A 26,960-nucleotide genomic window follows, 5' to 3' on the forward strand; every position below is an offset into this window, starting at 1 on the left:
TAAGCACAGGACAGTATGAGGATGAGAATCTTAGGAGAGGATATTTGAAGGGCTTATCAATGAAGGTCCAATCAGGAGATGAAATGCCACAAAATTTGAACTAGTGAAGAAATTATGCCAGGTCAAATTATGCCAAGGGATGACTGATAACAGGGTAAAAGTAACTCTATAAGGAATCCCCTGGGGCAGAGGGAGAGTACCTAGAGTACCTAGGAAGGACAGACTTGGAAGGGGAGGCTGGAGGTGTAGCTGTAGCCCTGCGAACGTGGGGACGGTCACTGGGTGTTCTGGGCCAGAGCTGGTGCAGACACTGGACAAGCAGGAACACCTAGCCAGGGTCAGATGACAGGAAATCACCCCCAGGAGCGGTTCCACCAGCTTCCTGTTGCTGCAGTAATAATGATCATAAACTAGGTAATTTTCTTATAGTCCTGGAAGTCAGAAGTCCTACACAGGTTCTGCTGATATAAAATCAAGGTGCTGGCAGAGAGGAGTTTCTTCTGGAGGCTATAGTAGAGAATCCTTACAGCTTCCAGAAAGTCCATTTTTTGGGTTACCAAAAACTCAACTTGGGCATTGGAAAGCTCTACAAAGGCTACAAAGTATATACTCCCACAACCAATACATAATTCTAGATAACTTTCAGAAGTAAATTAGTTGTGAAATGAAACATGCAGTTGAAATACTTAGTATGGAACCTGTAAAGTAGCATTCAATAAATGCCTAATTATTACGATTGGCATCATTATGAATAAAATGTCCCCAAGTAAATGGTTAATTAGTTGCTTTATAGAGGCATCAGTCACAAATCAGTAAAAAGTGGATGATACAGGCTAAATCAGCATATATTCTAGGATTTTGGGTTCTATAGTAAAGTGGTAATTTGTGTCCACTCCTAAACCATTCTAAGAGTAGTAAGGGAGTGAAGCCAGTTGCTTGTTAAGGCTATGCATAAACACTAAAACCACGTGCCCAGTGGATATAAGAAAGTTTGGTATTTCCTATGCAAGTGTGGGAAGGACATGGAGTTAGTTTATTCAGAATAGATGGTAAGTCGGACAGAGTCAAAAGGTTACCAAGATGGTTGTCAGAAAAAAAACACTGTTCCATGTAACTGGACATGTTCATCTGTTTTAATAGAAGACCGTTCTGTAGAGACTGTCCCCTAAGGGAATATCAAGGCAAAAAGATTCGCTAAGAATTTTTATAGCTGGGTTTCTATATCATCCTCATACTGTTGTGTGCATAAATCATTCTGTCCTTGGCATCAAAAATGGAAAAAACTTGTTTTTTTCATCTCACTGTATTCCAACTGATTATTCAAAGGGTAAATATCTTAAGTTGGTCAATGGGAAAGTAGCATTCATACATACTCAGGCTTGGGAAGTGAGGGGATATAATTCACCAAAGAGAAAAAAAAGCTTAACATAAAAAAAAAATACGCCTTGTGTAGAATAACCAGGAATTATCACAAAACAACCAGAAAAACAACAATTGGCACTTTACATTTTTTAGGCTTATTTTGGAAAAACTCAGTTATCAAGGTGGTAGACTGAGCACATGCTGCGAACTCTTTCCCTCCCTCAAATTTGAAATTACAGAAGTGATATAAAAATAATAAGTAGCAACATGTGAAAACAAGAACTCCCATGAAATGAATCCGTGAAGGAACTGTGAAGAAAAGCAAACTGAAACCATAGAGCACAATTTTCAGCGTGTGGTCCCCAAGCCGGCTGTATCAGCATCGCTTGGAATGTGTGCAGAATGCGAATTCTTGAGCTCCACCTGACACTTAAGGAACGAGAAACACAGCTTGGGAACGACAGAAATCCATCAATTAAAGAAACCTGAATGTAGCAAACAGAAGATATTCACTCTTTTCAATTGCTTGGAATATTTACAAATAAGGACCATGTACTTGACAATAGAGGAACTGAAGAAAACTCAATGTTGCATTTGGGTTAGAATTTACTAGAACCACTTTTTTATTTTACATACACAGCTACCAAGGAGAAAAATGACATGCATGCAGCCAAAAAGCCTGCATGATTTAGGTGGTAATGGAACTTATCAACACAACTAATCAATGTAAGCAAGCCAATTTCCATTTCCTGCAACCATAGTCTATGAATTACGTGAACAATACTGTATTTTGAAATGAGTACTGACTTCAGAAGAAAAACAGAATCTTTGAATTTGGCATTGAGTGAGATCCCAAGAACTTTGTATTGAATAGCTCCTGAAGAAACTACTCTTACCTCAAGAATTGTAATTTCTTGATTCTTCACAGCAAAAGCAAGAGACCTACATAAATGTAAATGAGACCTTTCCCCACCTGTTTGGCTCTGTTTCCTGGGTTCCTGAGATCACTGGAAAATAAATAATCCCCAACTCTTTCTCACTTCCTAACTGAAGAGGGTAATAATAAGCAACCTGGCAAAGTATTTTGAAAATTCAAATTACTTCACGTAATAAAATCTTTTCCTGCAAAAGCTTAGCGTTCTTGCTGATAACCGTCTAGCTGGAAACTAAATAAATCTTTTCTTTTCTGGTTTCTAACTTTTGTTTTGAAGTCTCCACATATTGAGGAAACTGGTGTCATACAAGTCATGCTCACTAACCCAAATGCAGTAATATTAGAAAACAACACTTCAAAAATCCATGTGAAAAATACATGCACTCCAAAAAAACCTCTTGGCTTAAAGAAAATCAAAATGAAAGTTACATAGAATTTTTATACATTGATGACAACTTAAACGTCCCTTAGCAGAGAATTGTACAAATAATTTGTGGCATGTCCACAGTGAGAAATGAAAGAATAAAAGCTGCATGTATAAATTTTAAAGCTAGTGCTGAGCAAATAAAGCAAATGGCAGACTGATTTATATAAAGCTTGAAACTATACAGAACACTGTATTACATGCTGTTTCTGGATACACATCTATTGTATATGTATTAATCGTGTAACAACATGAGTTAAATGATAAATATTACCTTCAGTGCAGTGGCTTTCCCTGGAGAGGGAGAGATGAGATCAGGGAGGTGTATACAAAATACTTATACTGTACCTAATTTTTGTTTCTTTTATTTAAAAAAAAACCTCAAGCAAATATACAAAATATTAATACTCGATATTGAGTGGGGTACACAGGGTTTTTTCTATTCCATGATTCTTCTGTATATTTGCAATATTTATGATTTTTTAAAAATTAAAAACTGAATGACAACAAAATCCCTTCATATCAAAATCTGTAGGGTGCAAAAAAGTCCAGAGGAAAATCAGTAACAAAACAAGAATTGAAAACAAATGTATTAAAATTTAAAGACAAGAGCTGGCAAAGTGCAACAAAATAAATCCAAAGAAAGTAGGCGAAAATGCTAAAAACACAAATGAATATAAAACAAAGTACAACAAAGTGGTGACACAGTTGCCTAGTATAATTAAAAACTGCTAAAATAAATGACCCACTACACCTGTATCCCTCAAGTTTTTGGTCTTGGAACTCCTACCCTTTTAAAAGCTTCTGTCTTTATTATTTCTATTAATATTCAATATACTAGAAATTAAAACCATGAAAATATTTAAATGTTCATTTCTTATTTAAAAATTGATTATGAACGTTTTTGTGAAATATAACTTCATTTTCCAGAAAAACCAAAGATGTAGTGAGAAGACTGGCATTGCTTTGTTTGCAAATTTCTTTACTATCTGGCTTAACAGAAAGCAACTACTTCTGCATTTAATCTGTTATGCTATATTGTTTTGGTGGAAGTATAAGAAGAAAAAATCTGGCCTTGCAGATATGGCACTGGAAAACAAAGAGTAGCGATTTCATATCATTGTGGATATTTTTTGGTACAATAACAGAACTCAACATGCGGTAATTTCCTAAAGATGCAATGTGGACTCTGAAACCCTATCAATGAACTTTTTTGCACCGTCACATTAGAATCCATTATCTTGCTTTGAATTGATCCTTTACGTATGCATGACTTTTTAACATTGTGCAGTGATCACCTAGAAAATACTGGTTTACTGAGTTATGCAGGTTTATCATATATTGGCACATTTCCTTATACATCCCAAAAAACGACATTCATTAATATCACTACTGATCTCATTAGCAAAGGCATTCCTAAGTGAACCTGCTATTGTTTCCACTGGGGGTGATTTTACTAACGGTAAAAATACAGTAACTAGTAACACAGTTTGGAGCCATTGCTTTGATCCTTGCTGAAGCACCAGAAGTTTTTGCTTACACTGCTCTAGCAACATCAGTGAAAAAGGCAAATAACATCTTCGTATTGTTATCAAAAAGGCAAGTAACATCTGAGTATTATTAGAGTAGTTTTGACCTTTCAGAATCCTGGAAACGGTCATGGAGATGCTTAGGGCTCTGCAGTCTATGCTTCTGAGAACCACTGAGACCGACAATCCCTTGGAAAGTACAATCAAGAGAAAATGAGAAGGCACATTAACATCAGGCACAAATGAAGGTAAAAAAACTATAGTTAATTCTTAAAATCATGACTAATATATATCTTACTTATGTGAACTTATACATATATGTGTACATATATATATATGAATGACCCTGAATAAGGGAATCAGCCAAAAAACAAGTTGGAAGTTAGAATCCTGGTTCCTGCACTTAGGAACTGTGAGACCTTAGACAATTTGTCTTCCCTGTGACTCAGTTCCCTTATCCATAAGGAGATGACAAAAACACTCCCTCAGATTCTGCTGAGGACTGAATGAGTTGACCTAAGGGCTTAAAAAATAGCATGTGGTTAAGTGAGATGTGCTAGCTGCCTTATACTGGAATTCTACCTATGAATATGAAAATGGTCCAGTTTTTGAGGAAAACCTAAATGACAAAAATTGAGTTAAGAAGAAATAGAAAAATCTATCAACCAGTTGGTAGAACTCCCTGGACTTGGTCTCATTTTTCCTACTAATGACCTTCAATAATACTCTGCAGCCTCTCCATCTTCAGTGAAGCACATCCTGAGCTAATCCATTGCTATCCTATAGTTAAACCGAGACCAGTGCAGCCTAGTTTACTAACCCATCTCCCACCAAACCCCCAGCTCAGGCTTCGCTACTGACCTTCAAGGCACTAACAAGGAGTCTGTTCTTTAACTCCTCTGTGGTGCTTACTCCTCTGGGGACCCAGATGATGAAAGGGTGGAGGGACAAACATCTTTACTCAACTGAGAGTAGTACAAGTGCAGCCCTCTTTGGTGGCCACTGCGTCTCCCATACATGCCCTCTGGGGCGGATCCCGCAAGTGGCAAGGGCCCGTACACTGTATGTCCTGGAATGCAAGACATGTGGAAACGCCAGCCCTGGCCGAATTCTCTGCGGGAAATACAGCTACTGCCCACACATGCACACCCCATGGCCTCTTGCTGCTGGGTGAACGCTTGCAAGGCACTCAAGCCTGGATGCTTCACACAGTCACTGACCTCCAGGAAACTGGCAAGTTTGCCACACCAAACTGAGTAGTCCACTTCACAGGATCTCCTCACTCCTCCCTTCCATATCTCTCTGTTCTCTTTTTGGGGATCAGCAAGTCTACACCCAACTACACTGCTCATTCTCCCTGCAGGTTCTCCCCAGGTTCTGAGGGCTTCCTGCCTCAAATGGTGGCAACAGTGGCAGGGAGAACTACTAGAGACTGAGAACACAAAGCTCCCTCTCTTCTGATGCTCCTTCATGTCCTAGCAATTCACTTATAACACACTTGGGGAAAGTGTCAAGCTGGGAATGGATGAGACAAATAGGCTAGTTTGGCCTCATCATTCAGGGAAACTAAGAACGGGCAGTATTTAACCTAGATGGGAATAGACTTAAAAAAACATGGAGCCATCTTGGCATATTTGAAAAGTAACTAAATGGGAGTGTGATAAGCTTTTCCTATGTGATCCTGGAGTAAAAATCAGGACAAACTGATGTAATTACAGGAACACAAGTTTTAATATGATAACCTATTAACCATTAACAATGACAACTGTCCCGAATTGGAATAGTTAACATTGTGAACTTTCGGCCACTTCACAGGCAAAAAGATGAATGTGTATTTGATGGGAACATTGAGAGAAAGGGAACAAATTAATAAGAGATTGGACTGAGTCCTCAGGCTCTTGCAATTATATTTTTAAAAATTTAAACACAAGGAAGTTGAAAACATAATACAATTATACAATTCTTAGGAAATAAGCTCTGATGGGAGTGGAGGGGAGCAAGAAGAGATTGTAAGAGGGATGGTGGGATTTCTGTTTTTGTTTCTTTCAGATGGCAAAGACATTAGTATCTCTACAGACAACAGCAAAGGAAAAAGAGAAAGATGACGATGTAGTATCTGGCCTAGGGACCAATTTCCCAGTGGTGTGCTGAATATGCAACCTGGTAAAGTCTGGGGTAGCCCAAATCCCCAGCCAGTCATCACTGACCATAAGCAGCCACATCAATTTATTTCTTTATACCTTAGAAATACTGCGTGGTGCCCATGCCATAATGTGAAAAGATTACGAGTACCACTTCAGATAATCCTCAAGCTATAAAAATAAATTTCATCCATTCATTTATTTAAATATTTGAGCACAATTAAATGTGAGGCACTTTCTCAGGGCTGGGGATAAAACAAAGAACAAGAGATGATTCCTGTCCTCATGGAGCTTACTTTGTGCTAGAGGGATGGGAAGTGACCAAATGTACATTGGAAGACTACAAATGTTATATACAAAGATAGTGAGGGAAATGGTCAATAGGGGAACAAGCCAAGACCAACCAAGAGAAAGGTATTAAGCAGGGAGGACAGAATGTGGCCAGATCCCATTGTAGAAGTATGAATGAAAAAGGAGGCCACAGTATGGCCATGCAGGTACTTTAATACTCAACAGTCAAGATTATTGTCAGTGATTATTTAGCATCTGAAGGGCTCAGTGTTTTAACCCAACTTTTTTGTTGTTACATTCTTCAACAACAAAAAAGATAACATACGAACTGTGTAACATTAATTCCTGTCAATGAGTAAATTAAAAAGTTACTTAAAAAAATAAAATAGTAAAAATAAAGCAAAGCTCCTCTACCTGCAGTGGGGTTGGTATGTCTGAAACCCTAAATACTTGTCTCACCTTTCTGTAACCCACAGCACTTTGGGACACAGTATGTATTGCACAGAACAACAGAGAAGATGCAGAGCTCCATAAGGAAATTGTGTAACAACAAAACCTACCTTAAAAATTGCAACTAATATTGTATTCTAAATTATGTTGCTCTATAATGCTAATGAAATCTGTTAAAGCTCAATGAAAATTAGAACAAGTCTGAATAATAAGCATCCCTTTATTTGCTGACGCCATTACAAAAAACGGATTACATTAGCAACAAAAAAAGTGTTTTCTTGAAGTCAGAGGCAGTTACTCCCCAAACTGTTAAGTAAAACAATGTACAATATCAGTATTAAAATGTTAAATATTACATTGTCTTTACCACTTTTGATCTTCTGAACAATTTTATTGAGCAAAATAAGATACAAGATTACATGTTTATTTTATCTTCAGGAATGTAAAGGTCTAATTATTCAAACAGTTTTTATTATAAAACTAAACTCTGAAGGTGTCTACAGAGTTGACTTTTTTCTCTTTAGATCAGTAGTCTAACAAGGATTAGAAAAGACAAAACTCTGTTCAGTGTTTCTGACAAAGTACAAAGGGTGAAAACATAAATAAGGCTTTAATTTGGCAAAATATAATACAATGCCTTCTGTTATCCTTGAATGAATAGTATCCCAATTACTTCACTCTGCAAAAGATCAGAAAGAAATGAATGCATTTTTTAAAACACACAAAAGGTAATCAGAAGGTATTTGTCAAACACCAAAAGTACATATTCCATCTGATCTAGCATTGCCCTTGTAACTATGATCAAAGTAATTAATACTAATAGTAATCAAAAACAAGAGAAAAACCTCAGGATTCATAAGTTGTTTTGGGGTATATTTTTTAATATGTGAGCCAAAACCTCAGACTAAACTGAAAATAATGTACAGATTTCAAAATCCTATTAGAAAACACTAATGAGAATATTGGGAATCCATTTTTATTAGTTCTACTCTAAAGAATGCAAAGCTAGTAGGTGAGCAGTTAGCATTGAAAAGCTGATGTTTACAATTCACCTAAGAATGAATAATTAAAGTTTCAGAGATCCTGAAGCCTTATGAAGCTTTCCAAGTTCAGATAAAATGACTAAAGAAATCAAACTTCAAAAGCCATCAGAGAGACTAGAAGGACTTAATCAAATGTAACATGTGAATTTTGAATGGATCCTGGTTTGGGAAAATGGCTAAAAAGATATATCGGGTATAATTAGGGAAACTTAAATGTGGGTTTAATAATGGATGAATTAAAGAACTACCAGTTTTTTGGGGGATATGATATTGGTACTGTATGGATTTGTAAGAAAATGTCTTTGTTCTTGGGAGATGCACACTGAAGAGTTCAGGGATAAAACACCATATCTAAAAGTTATTTTCAAATGGTTTGACATCAGTAAATATGGATACACAGAGAGATGAAGCAGGTGAAGGGTGTGTGAGTGTTATACTATTCATTCAACTTTTCTTTGCATGTGAAAATTTTCAAAATAAAAAGCTGAGGGGAAAGAAGGAATTAGAAAGTCAAAAAGCAAACTTACAACTGGCTATATCTTGTTCTCTCGTTAAAACAAGATTAACAGTTTATCAGAAAGTCTACATAGTCCACTGATACATTAAACTATGAAGAGCTAAGTAAACACATTACAGAAAATGAAAACCTGATTCACATATGAAGTGTAGAAATAAAAGCTGATTTTTACCTGGAACATTAACTCTTATGCTTCAATAGCACTACAAAAGAAGTTTTTTCTTTCAGAAACCAGACAACTGCATCACAAAAGAATCTATTTGTCAAAGGGAGTAGAGAGCACATACATACAAAACACGTAACACTAAACTTCACCTCAATTTTTTCTAGATAGCATTGTGAGCCTCTCCAATTCACTACTGAGAAACCAAATACCAACTTTAGGAAAAAGTCAGAATTGACTGAAGAAACTCTTTAAGAGGCTGGCAACAAAGGATGTGACACAATTACGAGAAAAGAAAGCAATGATAAAAGAGATCAGAGCATAAAGTACCTGAAATTAGGGAGAAGTACTGAATAAGTGCACAGACCGTGGGCCCAGACCACCCTGATTTTATTTAGTTTTATTTTTTGGTATCATTAATCTACAGTTACATGAGGAACACTATGTTTACTAGACTCCCCCCATCACCAAGTCCCCCCCACAAATCCCATTACAGTCACTTTCCGTCAGTGTAGAATCACTACTTGTCTTCTCTGTGTTGCACAGCCCTCCCCATGCCCCCCCCCACATTATACATGCTAATCATAATGCCCCCTTTCTTTCCATCCCCTTATCCCTCCCTTCCCACCCATCCTCCCCAGTCCCTTTCCCTAACTGTTAGTCCATTCTTGGGTTCTGTGTTTCTGCTGCTGTTTTGTTCCTTCAATTTTTTCTTTGTTCTTACGCTCCACAGATGAGTGAAATCATTTGGTACTTGTCTTTCTCCGCCTGGCTTATTTCACTGAGCATAATACCCTCTAGCTCCATCCATATTGTTGCAAATGCAGACCACCCTGATTTTAAATTTCAGCTCACCCAGTTAGCTGTGTGTTCTTCAAGTTACAGAACCTCTTTGGGTCTGTTGTAAAAGGGGAAGAGAAAAATAAATAATAATACCTACCTACCTACCTAGCACACTGGGTTGCTGTGAAGATCAAACCAATGACCACAGTTAGAAGTATATTCGTGAAGTGTCAGCTATTAAAATCACAGTCCTCCCTCCATAGGATCCCACAAACAGGTTCTGAGGTGGGGGAGCCTGAGGGTTATGGGTGGGGGCTCTGTGTTCCCCAAAATCCTTATGCTGAGATTCTATTCCCTGATCTAACAGTATTTGGAAGACTCCACATTCATGAATGGGATTAGTGCCCTTATAAAAGGGCCTCCAGAGTGCTCCCTCACTCCTTCTGCCATATGAGGAGCAGCAGGAGGACAACCATCTTTAAACCAGGAGGTGGTTCTCAGGAACACAGAATCTGCGAGCATCTTGAGCTCAGACTCCAAGCCTCCAGAACTGTGAGAAATAAATGTTTAAGCCACCCAGATTATAGGATTTTTGTTAAAGCAGCCTAAAAAGACTAAGGCACTGGGGTAATGAAGTTTCCTGATACAGTCAGATATACACTTAGAATGCTTAGAAAAGAGGCAAATATGAGAGATAAGGAAAACCAGATACCTGGGAACAAAAAAAAAAATACACTATAAAACACTAGGGTTACCAGTCCAGTCCAAAACTACAAAAAATCATCTTAATTCAAAAAGTGGGGAAGAAATGACATTTTTTTTTTTGAGGGGGGAGATATAAAAGGTAGGTAGGAGACTTCCAGAAGAAAAGAAAGGTTAAGGCTTTACAAATTAAGGATATCAGATAAATATACCTTCCCCTACAGCTCATGAAATGCTTAGTCCTGTGTATTAGGATTTAGAAAACTAAATTACTGCATATCATCTTTCTTGTCTTTTAAAAACAGCTTTTCCTGTACTGAATTTGTACAGCATTATCTTAGTTCATATGTATGTACTAATAGCATATAGTAAAAATAAGCAAGTTTCTTGACAAATATTAATCTACATCTCTGATGAGTAAGAAATTTATATTTCCAATTTAATCATCCAGTAGTAGTTTAAAAAAGTTTACAAGAGGGAGAAATACATTGGGCAAAAACTGATGACTGGCATTAAAAACCTGAGAGTAATTTAAAAGGCATAAAGAAGAGCTATAGGAACCAAGGGGTTCCTAAGGGGAGGTCATCACTGTCAGTGCTGGGTTATGGAAAGAAAGAGTTCTCAAGTGCCTGGTGGCCCTCTACCTTCATACAACCCACCCTATCCTTCAGGATACACTCTTGAAACTCAATCACCCTTTCATTTGCCAAATTTGGACTTTATTACCTAGCCAAAAAATGCTGAGTTATCACTCAGAGGAGCTGCATGACAAACAGTTCAGTTTTAGCTGTACTGCTTGGGTATATGTATTTGTTTTAATAAATCACAACAATTTTATAAATCAGGAAGAAAAAAATCTGAAAAAAGTGTTACCATCAATGATCAGTATTAGTCTCAAATTTAATATGGTTAAGGCAAATGTGTATATAAGAAAGCCAAAAAAATGGCTCATAAGACTTACTATGAGCAGAACACATGTTTGGGAGGAACACTTTAAAGTTTGGACACTTTTGAAATGTTGGAGAGATATTGCTGTTGGAAGTCTAAACGTAAGTGGTAACAGGTGATCTTACTGTTTTTTTTAAGCTCTCAGAAATGAAGCCCTTCCCTTAAAACATAAAGGCCTATAGATTGACATTAGCATATTTAGCATATTTTGTAACTATTTTCACTATCTTATTTAGATTAACGATTAGGAAATCACTGATGACTTCAGGAAAAAACACAGTTCCAGTGGAATGGCAAAAAGTCTTGTAAAGTAGACGGAGCAGTTAATAGCAAGTAAAGAAATAGACACTATGAGAATAGTTTCTTAATTTAAGAATCTTTGTTAAACATGAAGTAAAAAAATTAGGGTAGTAACCTGAAAGAAATACAAAGTTAAAATAAGACATTTGAGCATGTTTTCAAAACTGAACAGAAGGAAAGTGTGGAAAGAAGAGAGCAGGGCTGAAGACATATAAGGAGAGTTTCCCTGTGAGGCAGGAAACAAGACTATTGATAATCATTTTGGGGAAGGGGGATTAATAATGTGGCAGAAGTTTTATTCTAGGCAATTTGCCAAGGATAAAAGATTAAGATATAATTATTTTTTGCTGACTGGCTAAAGGAATGTGCTGGGTTCATCTGGAAAGTCTTCTTAGAGGTAACTGACCTATTGAAATAATACTATAAGGGAGAGTGTTCGCTAAGGCAGGCCAGAGGACATCATTCTTTAAAAGTGAGACAGAATGCCCCTGTATAATCAAAATGGCAGTCCACCCCACCCTCTGAGACACCTAGCCTATCCCGAGGCCTCTGGACAGCTGCAGCAGTCTCACTATGGGTTCTAAAGGAACAATTCAGTGATGAATTGCCCCATGTGTTGTACAGGTCACTCAACTGATCTCCAGACACCATGACAATATTAGAACAAACAGCTTCAAAAGAAGAATATCTTTAGTGTTTAGTGCCTATTGGAATATCCTAACTACCCAATGCAGTGTGTGACTTACAGCATTCTTAAAACAGGCAAAATCCAGGAATCAATCAATCAATCTGCATTCACCAGCTGGAATCCAAGTAATTTATAAATGCCAACAAATCTGAGCTTTCCCAGGTAATACGGGCAATAAAATTTCATAACATGGTTTGGTTAATGATGGGTTTATCTATCTTCAATTAAGCTCACTTCAGTAGTTTAAAACTGGACTTCTGTGACTACCTATAAGCAAACTTAAAAAGAACCCAGTCTGCCAATTTAAAGCTGTCACAACTTGATTTTCAGTTTAGCATCTTACCCCAGTAATGATGTTACTGTCACTTTATCAAATCATTAAACACACACACACACACAAACACACACAGATACTTGATCAGAACTAAAATCACAATAAACAAAATGAGCAATTGCAGGCATTATGGCAATTAATCAAAGACAGGTAAACAAGTTGTAAGACCAGTCTATTTTATAAAAAGGTCCAGAAGACAAAGATAAAGGTTTTTCCTTTCCAAGTTACAAGACTAAAATATGTACAAGACAGAAATAAAACACCAAGAAAGCTAAAGCTGTCAACTGGAGGTTCTGAGAGAGATTAAAAAGGGCACTTTTTTATCTCCACTATGGCAACAGAGCTCCTGTATTTATGGTAAACACACACTACACATTCACACACACACTATGTCAATCACCCATAAACAGTAACGCTTTAGTTATTCTTACCTAATACCTGGTAGTGTTCTTTCTCTTTTGTGAGTTGTTGATTTACTGCCTGAAGCAACTGCTGTAACTGTGTTACAGTCTGATTTAGACTTACAGACATTGTTTCCTTCTCGGAAGATTCCTAAAAACAAGATGGAAGTGATGAAAAATTCCAAAACACAAGAAAGGGACATTTGCGACCAAAAAATGGAAAACATTTTACTAACATTTTAAACACAAACGTGAAAAATGACATGAAAATCAACAATAACAAAAAAAAACAGAGAAAGTGTTTGCTACCTAATGGTGCAAATTAATTGTATCAAAGAAAGCTGTATTATAAATGTTGACACAAAGTCAGAGAGGAAAAAATCTATAATCTATGAATATCAGATATAAATACATTTCCCCTTTCAGAAGAAAATTTGCCAGGCACCAAAGGGGAGAACATTCATAACAGCAAAAGTTAACAGTTAACATATACTGAGCTCTCACTAAGTGCTAGGCACTATTCTAAGTGTTTTATATGCTTATTCCTTTCAAGAATTCTACAAGATAAGACACTGTTGTCATTGCCTTTTACAGATGGAGCTATTAAAGCACAGAAAGGCTAAGGAATTTACCCTAAGTTACACAGCTACAAAGTAGCAGAACCCAGATTCAAACACAGGCAGCCTAACAGAGTCCAAACTCTTAAGCAGTATACCATTATACCCTCCAATACAAACCTTAAAATTAACATAATCTCTCACTATGCTACAGCAAAATATTAATAAAATCCCTGCACTTCAGAGATAAAACATTTCCAAGACGACCTTCAGGTAAGAATGCAGCACAACGAGTGGAAGCAATTCCAAAGGCACCATTTCAGGCAAAGATAGACCTTTTTTATTCTTCAGATACTTTACAAAGTTAACTAGCCCAGAGGTTTGAAGTTAAAGAAAATACACACCATTTCTGGGGAAACATCACTATTCTCAATAACAGTAGTGTCTCCAGCAGCTTTTACAATTTTTGACTGGATAAGATCCAGTGACTTTTGAGCCTGTAAGGAAAGCAACATGGTAATCTCTAAATACTGCAACTGATAAATATACACGCCAAAAAAAAAGTGATTTCCTTTTTTTGTACAAGACTAAAGCTCTTCACAAAATACAATGTAAAGCCAACCTATTCTTTTTTTCTCCAAAATGAAAATCGATTCCTCCCCCACCAGACTATAAAAACACATGGTGTTTTAAAAAATTTCAAACAATACAGAAAATGTATTAAGAAACTAAGCACAGAAGAAACTACAGTTGATATTTAGATCAACATTAGTCTAGATTAGAGATCTACTAAATATGGCCACAGCCTGTTTTTGTACAGTTCACAAGCTAAGAATGGTTATGTTTTTTAAGGGTTATATTAAATAAACAAATAAGAGTATGTGAGAGAGACCAGATGTGGCCCACAAATCCTTAAACAGTTTGTGGAACTTCTGACCCCTGGTGTACATCTCTGATCTGTGCACGTGTTCACAGAAAACAAAACTGGCAGAAAATTTTATACAAATAAGCTTTTAATCTGCATGCTGTTTACAAAGTATTTTTTAACTTTTTCATGTCAAGAAATAAATATGTGCATTTCCGATTAAATATTGCGTAGTATTTCTATTATACAGATACAGGACAATTCATTGTCACTCATAAATTACATAGTCTATCTGTATCTCTGAGCACCTGTTTAATATCCTTAAAATACCTTCTGAGAAACTAAACTGCTAGGCTAAAAATGTGTGTTTTATATTTTGACCCAGAGGTCAAAAATTAAAATCATGTATCAAATAAATTAGATTGTTCACCCTTGACAATGTACCATGTATCTAAGTTGAGTTCTAAAACAAACTTCCTAAGTTCACATTTTACCTACTGGTCTAAAAATAACACCAAAATAATATGAAGCAATTCTAGATTCCTGGACTTCTGCGTAACAATTATAAGCTATGAATTACATGCAATCAAAAAAAAACTGACATAACTGTTAATGACTTCCATAAACACAATCACAGCTCTAAAGCAGGTTATAATAAGCACATGTGAATTATACTATTAAAAATATCTGTAAACAAAATTACAAACATGTCAACCTAATGCAAAGAAGAAATGTAATACTAAAAACACCCTTTATGAGATTAAGAAAAATCTATATCCACAAATAAATAAAAGGAACAAATTTCTGAAATATCAGAGATCTCTACATCTTTTAGATTCATAAAGATCAAAAGAAACATACTTTGTAAATGCATAAGCAAATCCCTATTTAAAAAAAATATGGATGTGACCAAATTTTTAAGAATAATTTCAATTAAATTTAATATTTAATCTATACTTTATAAAGCAATTAATTATATAAATGTGATGAAATGAAGCAAATTAAGAATGGTAAAACAAGACAAAAAAATTTAGTTCCAATAACATAACTACATAATAGGCAGCTGAAGTTTATAAACATATTAACATAATGATGTTAAAGAACAAATCCAGAATTAGCAGTATGTTTGCTTAAGAGTCAAGCCCCGACACAGGTGGATGATACCGCACCTTAGGGACAAGCAGTGTTTTACCTTATGCAAGTCACCAGCTACCTTTTGTCTTTCACTCTGTTCAACTCTAAGTTTTGTGAGTGTTTCATTCAACTGTGCCTTTAACTGTAAAAATAAAGGAACACCATAATTAATTTACATCCTTCTTTGACAATGCTGAGACCTCTAGGACTGAAGAATGAATGAGAAAGAATGGGATCACTAACAGTTATTATGCACAGTGGATTAGCCAATATGCTGCACCAGATGTATAGAAATGCTAAGCAGGGGAGGTTCCCATCTGTAAAGCTAAACAAAAGAAAAGCTATAGAAATGATCTGGAGTTTAGAATACAATACTGCAAATGCAAACACAAAACCATCAAATTCCAATAAAGTACCTTTTAAAAGTATAACTATTCATAATTAGTTCACATCTAAATTATCACAAATTAAGAGGCAAGTTATCAGGAATTTTGCTAATTAGTTTTTAAAGGCTTTCTTGACCTATATAGTTGAGTCAATTGTGTAATTTTTAAAGACACTGAACAGAAGATACAAATCCCGTAAAATGAAAACTTCAAAATGTAAACGATGAGCATCTTAAAGGACATCATAAAAGAGATCAGTGCAAGACCACACTAGCCTAATTTTACCAACAAGAAATGTCTTAAGATATACTTAATACCCAATTTGTCAAAAATAGTTATAAAGCCCTGTAACACTACTGCCCATATTTAATGCCTCTTCTCCTGATTAACTTGTTCCAATTAAATATGAAATAAGGGAAATGGACTACACTAACAAAAAATAACTTTATTAAACTCATCAATTTAAGTGATTTTGCCTCCCACTCATAAGTATAACATTCCAAACAGTTTCAGACACCCAAAATGGAGAAATACAAGACACTGACAGTTTGAAATGCAGGGAGAATTAATGAGGGACATTACACTTGGAAATTTTATTTTAGGAACTCTTTAAATATCAAAATACTTCAGTTTTTGCTCCTTTATTTATCTGTGATTTAATACATCTGAGAAGTTCCCTGGGCCCAAGAACAAATGATGTATAGACAAACAAAATTTACTTTATCTTATAATGTGGCAAGTTATCCCTTAGCAAAGAAACAAACAGAAGAGCTAAAGGAAAGATTACAAACTGATAGCAAAAAAAATAAATACAACTCAAAATGGCCTTTTGGCAGAAGCAGAGTAGCAAAAAAATGCTAAGAAAGCATCTGCATAATCCTGAGGGTTTGATGTTAATGTTGGAGTCAGTCACCAAGCACCAAGTTACAAGTAAAATCTCCAACAATTGTAGTTAGAAATGATTTCTTAAAAACACACATAGGGCAAAGCTTATAGCTGTAGCATATGACAGTCCTGATCTGTGCAATTTACATGTATAAAACTAGTCTTACATTGTAGTAGAAGCGATTCAGTTAATAGAAAATGAAGGTAAATAAAACATTTTATTTAAAAAATAAAGAGGTGTGCTGCACGTGTGTAGGGCTCTATGAAATGTACACATAGAGCCCTACTCTGTAAACTGATCACTTCCATAACACAGAAGACGAACCACAGATAAAGGAGTGAATAAGTTTTCTTTGGTATACACAGCAGTACTAATAAGAAAATTCCAAACTAGGAAGGGTTAACTTGGGATAAAGAGAAAGCTTACTTACTGTAATCTTTATTCCTAGAGTTTATTCAGGTACTTTAGAAAATCTAATCACATGCCATAACCATTTTTAAGTCACCAAAAGACATAATGATTGCTGTCCGAAACATACAGGAAGTGAGTCATATCTATCTAACAATGAAGTCCATCACAATCAGTGTTAAGTTTCCAGAGAATTTAAGAATGGGAATACAGGGTACTCTATGTTTTTATATGATTTTAGCTAATTTTAGTTATCTTTAAGTCTATAGTTTTAGGATTCCTATGCTCTAAATAATATGTTGATAAAGAATACCACAAGCTTTTTTATCCATAATCTATAGAAAGACCCATTAAAATAAGAAGCTGGATTGGATTACTGCCCTTGAATGATGAGTATGTATCAACATTCAATAATCTCCTTCCAGTTTAGAAAATAAGAGGCCTAGTTAACTATGGTAACTCTAAGAAGAGAATCTTCACAACTTAGCCAGTCTTTACCTGTTTGTTTCATGTCTTCATTCACTGAAAATAACACTGTTCAAGAAATTAGGTTCTATAAAACAGAGGATTTTTCTGAAAACAAGGTGCAAGCCAAACATGCCATTGTTAGGAGCCAAGAAAAGAAGAATCATCTTAGGAGTCAAGGGAAGAAAGGTCATCTTAGGAGTCATCAGAATATGAAAATTATCTTCAACTTACAAAAATGCCAAGCTAAAGATGTTAGCCAGAAGTAGTTTGGATGGTTTCTCCACATGTCAACACAAGTGTTTTCAGAGCCTACTTGATACCCAGTGGAGAACAAGCTTCTTACCAAATTTAGCTCTTCATTCTGTCTTACTGCTTCAGAATATGAATCATCAAGTTTTTTCTGCAATTCAGTCAACAGATCTTTCAGCTGCAATGAAGTTTAGAGTTTAAGATTGATCTCCTTATGACATCCCATGGTTTGTATGCAACTCGGAAGCTTTGCCACAAACAACTTATGCTGAAACATTTCATCACTGTTACAAACTTAATTTAAATTGAGAAGGTTCAAAGAATTCTATTGTAAGTACCTCTCTGACTTCTGTAACATAGGTAGATCGTTCAATTTCTGCCTTCTCTAGTTCCATTTCCAAGTGCTCTCGTTCTCTTCTCAACTAATAATGCAACAAAGGAGGAAAGTTAGCAGACACATTTAAGATTTTCTTTCATTATGCTTTCCCACAATGGACAGTTATGATGTTTATGAATATAAAACTGTATCATTACCCAAGATTTTCTTAAAAGCAAAACAATTCCAGTATTAGATAAATCTTAAAACACAGATCTTAAGACAAGCCTTAATGCTAAAAATGAGTCAGGAGGATACAAATCAAACAATGAAATAACATACATTTTCAATATCTTCACTTTCTCTTTTTAATCGCTCTAGCTCTTGTTCTGACGATGTGAATGACAACTCCATCTGAAATATGAAACAATTATATAACCAAGAAAACCACCAAGGATATAAGGTTTCTATCTCATAGAATTTTAATCAGTTAGACATTTCAGAGGGTTTGAAATACATCTCATTTAAAGCCATACTGAATTTTAAAAGATCTTAAAAATGACAGTATCACATTTAACTTGATTTAAACTATGGTCCAAAGCTACCCTATTTGCATATTATATTAGCTGAAAGCACTTAACTTTTTAAATAAATAAGTGATAATCAGCTATATTTAATCCCCAAATGCATTAACATAGAATACCATCAGCAATCCTTTAAATTTTAACCCTTTAATAAAAAAAAAAGAGTGTATAGCAATGATACTTTAATTTAAAAAAAGCATTTTCTTAACCCTTTAAATTCTGCACAGGTTGGCACAGGAAAACAAGTAAGCAATAGATGGCATTCTTTACCACACTCAAGTAAATGGAAAAAAATAAAGATTATACACTAACACTCAGTTTCCATGAAGAGAAGGACTTACTTTTTCTTGAATACTGTATCATGGGTCATACATCAATGTTTTTAAAATTATTCTGAACCCCAAATTCTATGCCTTATGCTATCACATAGCAGTTCTCTAACTTTGAAAGCTCTTTACATTCTCTGTCATTTCCCTTTAGTCATATTCGAAACCTCTGATTCTCAAACGTGGGTGGGCGCCAGAATCACTTGAGGGTGCTCTAAAACAGATCACTGACCCCAGAGTTGCAGACCCACACAGAGTTGGTAAAGCCCAACAATGTGCATTTCCAACAAGTTCCAAGGTGCTCTGATGCTGCTGTTTGGGCCCACAAACCAGCACTGGGAACCACTGCTCTAGACTCTCTTAAATACCTGTTTAATAGTCTTTTGTGATTCATCGACCTTAACTTTCCATTTATTTTCTTCTTGTTCCACACTTCTTTGTAGCTTCTGTAAAATTCCTTCCTACAAAAGTACAGCTGTTTTGAAAAATTCATGTTTTAATGACAGGATAAACTATTTAAGCCACTAAAGATTAAGTTAGTAATTTAAAAATAAAACCAAAATTATTTCCTACTGTTTCTGCAAGGACGGATTTGTATTTTTCACACTCAAGCTGTAACAACGTGTGTAATTCATCAGCTTCTTTTAACTTGTGCTCTAGAATCTGCAAAGAATGAAATAAAGAAATATTCTCTAGTTTTACCATAAAGTTTGGTGTTTCAAATTTATTTCAGTACTTAATGGTATACTGTGACAAATGGTTTCCAACAGTTTTAAAATCAAACAATACATTTCAACCTTCTTAATCAGCAATGAAGTTCCGTGACATTTTTGGTCATTTGGCTTTTGCTAATAAAATTCCTGAATCAGCTTACTACAAAATACATAACAGAATTTTATAATAAGTAGGCTTGTCACTCTTTAGTGGGATGGTAAAATCAAAGCAGAACCACATGTGAAGTAAGGAGACAATGCCTATTCAACAAACATGGGAAAGGGAATTTTAATCAAGCCACTTGAGATACCAAGAAAGTTAATCTCCCAAATTTCAACAGTCAGTGATAAAAACATCTAGGTTCTGAACACTCTTACTGATGTATTTGGGGTTACTTTAGCAAACCAATCAGTTTCTACCTACCTACTTTAACTGATCTTAACTTTTTAGACCCAGGTTAAAAAGAGAGTAAAAGATGGTTAAATATTCAGTGTTAGATATCATTAAGATAGAGTTAAAGAAATAGCAAACATAAGCCTCATACACAAATCAAATGCCAGGAAGATCTATATACCATTTCCACCAAAATTTACACAAAATGAAAACACTTTCTTAGACTTTCTCCAAAGATTACTATTCTACTCATATCATTTATCTTTCCCAACCTTATGAAGAAAAATTATGATTTACTTTTTTCCACATCTGGTTAAAATATAGATACTTCATTTCTTGAACTAACCTTAACTTCCTCTGAATCTGACGTTCCAGCCACACATTCTTTTGCCTTCTTTTCAAATCCATGCAACCATTCACTATAACTCTGTGGAGAAAAGTCAAAATTACCAATTTCCAAAAATATCTAAATGAAATAGGTAAAAGTTTTTAAATAACCAAATTAGATGATTATAAAAGAAATCTACACAAAAACCACCCCCCTAGAAATCTGAAAAAATAATACAATTGCTACTTAAGTTGTCCATAACCAGCCTCGAAAATAAAACACTAAAAATATACCTATGTACTACAATCAAAACCAAATCTTATTTAACCTAACCAAGGATATATATGCAACTGAATTCTGGACTTACATATACATAAAGCTGGGCTCAAACCCAGCCTCTACCACTTACTAGCACTAGGACTAATAGACTTGACTTTAAAACCACAGAAAAGCTAAAATTAATAATTTTTCAAAATGTTTTTCTCAGGTAAACTAGTTCTTCAAAACTAGGTATTCTCAGTTCATAAACTAAAAGGTTAACTGAAAATACTCTATTCAGAAGATTTCAAATTCTATGAAGATTCTGAAAATACTTCAAACTAAATATGTATTACAAAGTGCTTCTAAAACCATATGAGAAATGATAAGAATACAAAAAAAACATGTTCTTGTTTAAAACCAACAGAACTATATTTGTGCTGACAGGTTAGCTGATGCAAACACAAGGCATGTAACAGTTTTAGTCAGTATTCTAAATTTTAGAATAAATTATGCTAATTTTGTATGCTTCTTATCTGAATTTTAAGTGTTAATATTATTTGTTACTTTAAATCAGATTTCCTCTTACTACTATTTTAAGTCTATCATTAAGCCAAATCCAAAAAAAGAACACACATGAAATTTCTATTAATTGTTTAACTTATGTGGCTGAGTCAAGATTCTCTATACTCTATCAAATAAGAACAAAAAACAAATAATCAGATGCTGAGATTACCCCATAAACCCAAAGTACAACAGCACTATGTACAATATTGTATAATAGTACTTAATTCCCCACAGTACAAAATAGTCAAAAAGCCTCTCTACTTAAAAATTCTATTCTCACTTTATAAATTTGATTCAAGAGTAAATGTATACTATTAAAATCTTACTTAGCTTAAAACACAGGAATTCAATATAAATTAAAGTCAGCTAAAATTTGATTTAGTTGCTTAAAGTTTATAAATCTCCCTCAAGGCCATATATTTTAGATCTCTCCTATGCTGACTTGCTTTGCAGAAAAAGCAACAGAAAAGCAGAAAAAAAATGTTTACATATAAAAGCCTTTTTATATCTACTGACTATATTAACTTATCTTAATATTAAATTGAGCTATTGCTTTGTTCTCTGAAATAGGTTATCATACTTTATATCTTTAAAAACTTAAAATGCTAGACCTTAAGTGGCACACAAAAAGTTTAATATATTTCTTTAATACAGACTACATGCAGAAATATTCAACTTTCTAACTGGATGAAGAAAAGCCAAATACCATCCACGTCTTGCAATGATTTACATTTAGAGTGTCCCAAAGTCTTGAGTGTTGAGGGTAGGTAAATATTGCAGTTAAGAATTAATATGTTACATTGAAAAGGGTTTTTAATACTTACACAATCTTTAAAAAAAAAGAAATTATAAATGATTAACTCTCTTGCCTTATAAATTACTGCCACAAGTAAATTCCCAAAGTTTATTTCTATTAAGTGATAAAATATAAAATAGGAATACAGAAATAAAAACAAATTATGACCACAAAAGAAAAAATATGAAACACCTGAACAACACCCCTTTCTCCTAAATTCAATCTAAGAACAACACTGGAAGTGACAATGCATCTATGTTTGCCAATGCAGGTTATTTTGTTACAGTTAAAAGCTGCCGTGGTAGGTATCTACTCAACTGATCAAACCTGAGTGTATCCTCAACAGTTACAATGGAAAACAAAGGGATTTTTGGTTTCTGCACAAATTAAATGTAGACTATATGTCCATATGATCTGAGTAACAGCTAAACTCAGACTATGCATAGAGCAGGCCACTGAGTTTACGTACACCACACCTAGCACCCACAGAAAGAAAAGCCAAGAGCTCCTTGAAGAAACAATTGATTCCAAGTTTGGGACAGGAAATGTATATAATAAGCAACATCTTATCTTACCACAATGCAAATAAGCTACTAAAGTTCAGGAGTGTTATATCAAAGAAATTTGGTAGCCAGCCTAAATAGCCTAAAAGCTCCAACTGGCCAAAGAAAAGACAAGCAACACTGCGGACCTCCTGATGGAAGTACACAACACTACTCATGATGAATCCTTGCCTCCACCCGATCCTCCACCCAAAGTAATGAGCCTGAATCTAATCAGGCCTCAACTGACTACCAATTTATGGGATATACAAAGGGCAGAAGAACGTATTCATACAGGGATTCATTCAGCAAAATCCAAACTGGGAAACTGCATATGAAACCACTAAATTTAAAGAAGGGGAGAAGATGGGGGTGCAGGGACCTTTGCTGACACACAGAAGGGAACCTGTGGAATAAAGAAGATCTATGAGACATCTTAAATTAATCACAGGTTGACCTTATTTGAGTCTTGATTAAAACAAACTAGTCGGTAGCTATAATTTCATTAGAAGAGAAAATTTATTTGAAAACTGAAGAAATGTAAGTATGACTATATGTATGAAATTTAAAAAAATTTTTAATGTAAAAACAGGTTTTTTGGAGGAATCCTTATCTTTCAGAAATAGGTACTGAAATATTTACAGATGAAATGCTCTGATGTTTGACATCCCTCAAAACTTCTGGAAGTGCTGAAACAAGGAGGTGAAATAAGATTGTATACCATGCGTGCCCAGTATGGGTAATTGCAGAATAGGGATACTGGGTACATCAGGCTCATTATGCTAATGTCTCTCCTTTCGGGGGTGAGTGGGTATACAATTTTCCATTAAAATAAAAAGACTTACCATCCAACAAGAGGATATAACCATTATAAGTATCTATGCACCCAACATAGGAGCACCTAAATATATGAAACAAATACTAAGAGAATTAAAGGGGGAAATAGAATGCAATGCATTCATTTTAGGAGACTTCAACACACCACCCACTCCAAAGGACACATCCAGACAGAAACTAAGTAAGGAGACAGAGGCACTGAACAATGCATTAGAACAGAGGGTCCTAACTGACATCTACAAAACACTCCACCCAATAGCAGCAGGATACATATTCTTCTCAAGTGCACATGGAACATTTTCCACAATAGATCACACACTAGGCCACAAAAAGAGCCTCAGTAAATTCAGAAGGATTGAAATTGTGCCAACCAGCTTCTCAGACCACAAAGGTATGAAACTAGAAATAATTGTGCGAAGAAAACAAATAAGCCCATAAACAAATGGATGCTTAACAACATGTTCCTAAAAAACCGATGGATCTACGATTAGCAGACATAATGTGTGGGGGGGGGTGGAATGGGGAAGGAGGTACAACACAAAGGAGACAAGTAGTGATTCTATAGCACCTTACTATGCTGATGGACAGTGACTGTAATGGGGTATGTGGTGGGGCCTTGATAATGGGTGGAGTCTTGTAACCATAATGCTGCTCATGTAATTGTAGATTAATGATACAAAATAAAACAAAAAATAAAAAAATAACTATTTCAGAAGTTTCAGTTCAAGTATACCAAAGTTCTGTTATTGTAAAAGCATCAATCCAGAATAGGAATATGTAATAGTAAAAACTTTTTCACAGGGAAAAAAAAAACAATGGATCGGTGGCTAAATAGAGAGAGAGAGCAAGCAATATATGGAGACAAATGAATACAACTCAACACACCAACTTCTGTGGAACACAGTGAGGGCAGTTCTAAGAGGAAAGTATATTGCAATACAGGCTTATCTCAAGAAAGATGAAAAATCCCATATGAACAGTCTAAACTCACAATTAATGAAACTGGAAAAAGAACAACAACTGAGGCCCAAAGTCAGCAGAAGGAGGGACATGATAAAGATCAGAGAAGAAATTTTAAAAATTGAGAATAAAACAATAGAAAGAATTAATGAAACCAAGAGCTGGTTCTTCAAGAAAATAAACAAAATAGATAAACCCCTAGCCAGACTTATCAAGAAAAAAAGAGAGTCTACACATATAAACAGAATCAGAAATGACAAAGGAAAAATTACTACAGACACTACGGAAATACAAAGGATTATTAGAGAATACTATGAAAAATAATATGCTAACAAATTGTATAATCTAGAAGAAACAGACAACTTTCTAGAAAAATACAATCTTCCAAAACTGACCAAGAAAGAAACAAAAAATCTGAATGAACCGATTGCCAGCAATGAAATTGAAACGGTAATCAAAAAACTACCCAAGAACAAAAGACCTGGACCAGATGGCTTCACCACTGAATTTTATCAGACACTTTGAGAAGACCTAATACCCATCTTCGTTAGTTTTCCAAAAAGTGGAAGAGGAGGGAATACTTCCAAACTCATTCTATGAGGCCATCATCACTCTAGTATCTAAACCAGGCAAAGATACCAAAAAAAAAGATAATTACAGACAGCTGATGAACATAGATGCAAAAATACTCAACAAAATATTAGCAAACTGAATTCAAAAAGACATCAAAAAGATCATCCATCATGATCAAGTGGGATTTATTCCGGGGATGTAAGGGTGGTACAGTATTTGAAAATCCATCAACATCATCCACTACATCAACAAAAAGAAGGACAAAAGCCACATGATCATCTCAATAGATGCTAAAAAAGCATTTGACAAAAATCAACATCCATTCATGATAAAAACTCTCAACAAGATGGGTACAGAGGGCAAGTACCTCAACATAATAAAGGCCATATATCATACTTAACAGCAAAAAGCTGAAAGCTTTTCCTTTAAGACTGGGAACAAGACAAGGATGCCCATTCTTCCCACTGTTATTCAACATAGTACTGGAGGTCCTAGCCATGGCAATTAGACAAAACAAAGAAATACAAGGAATCCAGATTGGTAAAGAATAAGTCAAACTGTCACTATTTGCAGATGACATGATATTGTACCCTAAAGACTCTACTCCAAAACTACTAGAACTAATATCTGAATTCAGCAAAGTTGCAGGATACAAAATTAATACACATAAATCTGTGGCTTTCCTATACACTAACGATGAACTAGCAAAAAGAGAAATCAGGAAAACAATTCCATTCACAATTGCATCAAAAAGAATAAAATACCTAGGAATAAACCTCACCAAGGAAGTGAAAGACCTATACCCTGAAAACTACAAGACACTCCTAAAAGAAATTAAAGAGGACACTAACAAATGGAAACTAATCCCATGTTCTTGGCTAGGAAGAAATAATATTGTCAAATTGGCCATCCTGCCTAAAGCAATCTACAGATTCAATGCAATCCCTATCAAAATACCAACAGTACTCTTCAACGAACTGGAACAAACAGTTCTAAACTTCATATGGAACCACCAAAGACCCCGAATAGCCAAAGCAATCCTGAGAAGGAAGAATAAAGTGGGGAGGGTCTCACTTCCCACCTTCAAGCTCTACTACAAAGCCACAGTAATAAAGACAATTTGGTACTGGCACAAGAAAAGACCCACAGACCAGTGGAAAAGGACAGAGAGTCCAGATATTAACCCAAACATACATGGTCAATTAATATACGATAAAGGAGTCATGGACATACAATGGGGAAATGACAGCCTCTTCCAACAGCTTGTGTTGGCAAAACTGGACACCTACATGTAAGAGAATGAAACTGGATCACTGTCTAACCCCATACACAGAAGTAAATTCAAAATGGATCAAAGACCGGAATGTAAGTCATGAAACCATAAAACTCTTAGTAAAAAATATAGGCAAAAATCTCTTGGACATAAACATGAGCAACCTCTTCATGAACGTATCTCCCCGGGCAAGGGAAACAAAAGCAAAAATGAACAAGTGGGACTATATCAAGCTGAAAAGCTTCTGTACAGCAAAGGACACCACCAATATAACAAAAAGGCATCCTACAGTATGGGAGAATATATTCATAAATGAAAGATCCAATAAAGGGTTTACATCTAAAATATATAAAGAACTCACACACCTCAACAAACAAAAAGCAAATAATCCAATTAAAAAATGGGCAGAGGAGCTGAACAGACATTTCTCCAAAGAAGAAATTCAGATGGCCAACAGACACATGAAGACGCGCAACACTGCTTGTCATCAGAGAAATGCAAATTAAAACCACAATGAGATATCACCTCAC

At 35.2% G+C, this 26,960-nt stretch overlaps 1 protein-coding gene across 21 annotated transcripts in view; it reads right to left on the minus strand.

Annotated features, from left to right (window-relative positions):
- Positions 1 to 7,331: 7,331 nt before the first annotated feature.
- KTN1 (kinectin 1) overlaps positions 7,332 to 26,960 on the minus strand; it is a 124,024-nt gene continuing 104,395 nt past the window's right edge. For 11 of the 21 annotated variants that reach the window (XM_036918579.2, XM_057488433.1, XM_057488435.1 and 8 more), the window contains 10 exons: positions 20,643 to 20,723; positions 19,763 to 19,852; positions 19,558 to 19,650; positions 18,622 to 18,693; positions 18,302 to 18,385; positions 18,058 to 18,141; positions 15,625 to 15,708; positions 13,972 to 14,064; positions 13,041 to 13,161; positions 7,332 to 7,810 (listed from right to left, as the gene is read on the minus strand). In XM_036918579.2, the coding sequence (XP_036774474.2) occupies positions 7,806 to 7,810; positions 13,041 to 13,161; positions 13,972 to 14,064; positions 15,625 to 15,708; positions 18,058 to 18,141; positions 18,302 to 18,385; positions 18,622 to 18,693; positions 19,558 to 19,650; positions 19,763 to 19,852; positions 20,643 to 20,723 (807 nt within the window). In that variant the 3' untranslated portion in view covers positions 7,332 to 7,805. Of the gene's footprint in view, positions 7,811 to 13,040; positions 13,162 to 13,971; positions 14,065 to 15,623; positions 15,709 to 18,057; positions 18,142 to 18,301; positions 18,386 to 18,621; positions 18,694 to 19,557; positions 19,665 to 19,762; positions 19,853 to 20,642; positions 20,724 to 26,960 lie in introns of those variants that run through there. The other 10 variants (XM_057488441.1, XM_057488437.1, XM_057488445.1 and 7 more) reach the window with 3 other exon arrangements.

The sequence above is a fragment of the Manis pentadactyla genome, chromosome 11 (assembly GCF_030020395.1).
Source record: "Manis pentadactyla isolate mManPen7 chromosome 11, mManPen7.hap1, whole genome shotgun sequence".
Classification (NCBI taxonomy): Eukaryota; Metazoa; Chordata; class Mammalia; order Pholidota; family Manidae; genus Manis; species Manis pentadactyla.